The following is a 562-nucleotide window of genomic DNA, read 5'->3' on the forward strand; positions in this document are numbered from 1 at the left end:
ATCTGTTTCTCTTACTATCTTATTTACACTCCCCCTCACTCTCTCACTCAGAAAGACACTCAGAAACAGGAAATATTTCCTTAATCCTAACCTATGCAAATCAAAATTTCAGTGAACTCACTTACCGAGCCATCTTGTGATGGTAGTCAAGATCTGCATATACTTAGTCTTTGTGAGATTGAAGAAGACAAAGGGACCCATGACCCCAACAAAACTAAACTGCAAAGAAAATCAACAATAGTAAAAAGACTAAAAAGTAGCGAGATTCATTTAAAAAGATAAATACAAAGATAGCACCGCCATATAAGAAACAATTCCCCCGTTTTTCTCCCTCTATAAGATTTTCATATCAAGACAAATGTGCTCTTATCACAGCAGTTGTGCATTTTTATCAAAGTAGTTGCGTGGGTCCAATATTTGACTCCTTATACAATAAGAAAAGAAATATTCAAAGTGACAGAGTGGACAATACTTCATATAAAACACTACATTTCATCTTCTCACTTTCATTACATAAATTCCACAAAATATTCTTATAGCGAAGCCCTGCTCATAAACTGTG

General features: G+C 34.7%; 1 protein-coding gene across 1 annotated transcript in view; it reads right to left on the reverse strand.

Annotated features, from left to right (window-relative positions):
- The window catches only part of LOC119589491 (transmembrane protein 104-like), a 100,597-nt gene that overhangs the window by 4,544 nt on the left and 95,491 nt on the right, over nucleotides 1–562 (reverse strand). Inside the window, exon 8 of the mRNA XM_037938093.1 lies at nucleotides 126–219. Within this exon, the coding sequence (XP_037794021.1) occupies nucleotides 126–219 (94 nt within the window). The remainder of the gene's footprint in view (nucleotides 1–125; nucleotides 220–562) is intronic.

This window comes from Penaeus monodon, chromosome 25 (assembly GCF_015228065.2).
Source record: "Penaeus monodon isolate SGIC_2016 chromosome 25, NSTDA_Pmon_1, whole genome shotgun sequence".
NCBI classification, from domain to species: Eukaryota; Metazoa; Arthropoda; class Malacostraca; order Decapoda; family Penaeidae; genus Penaeus; species Penaeus monodon.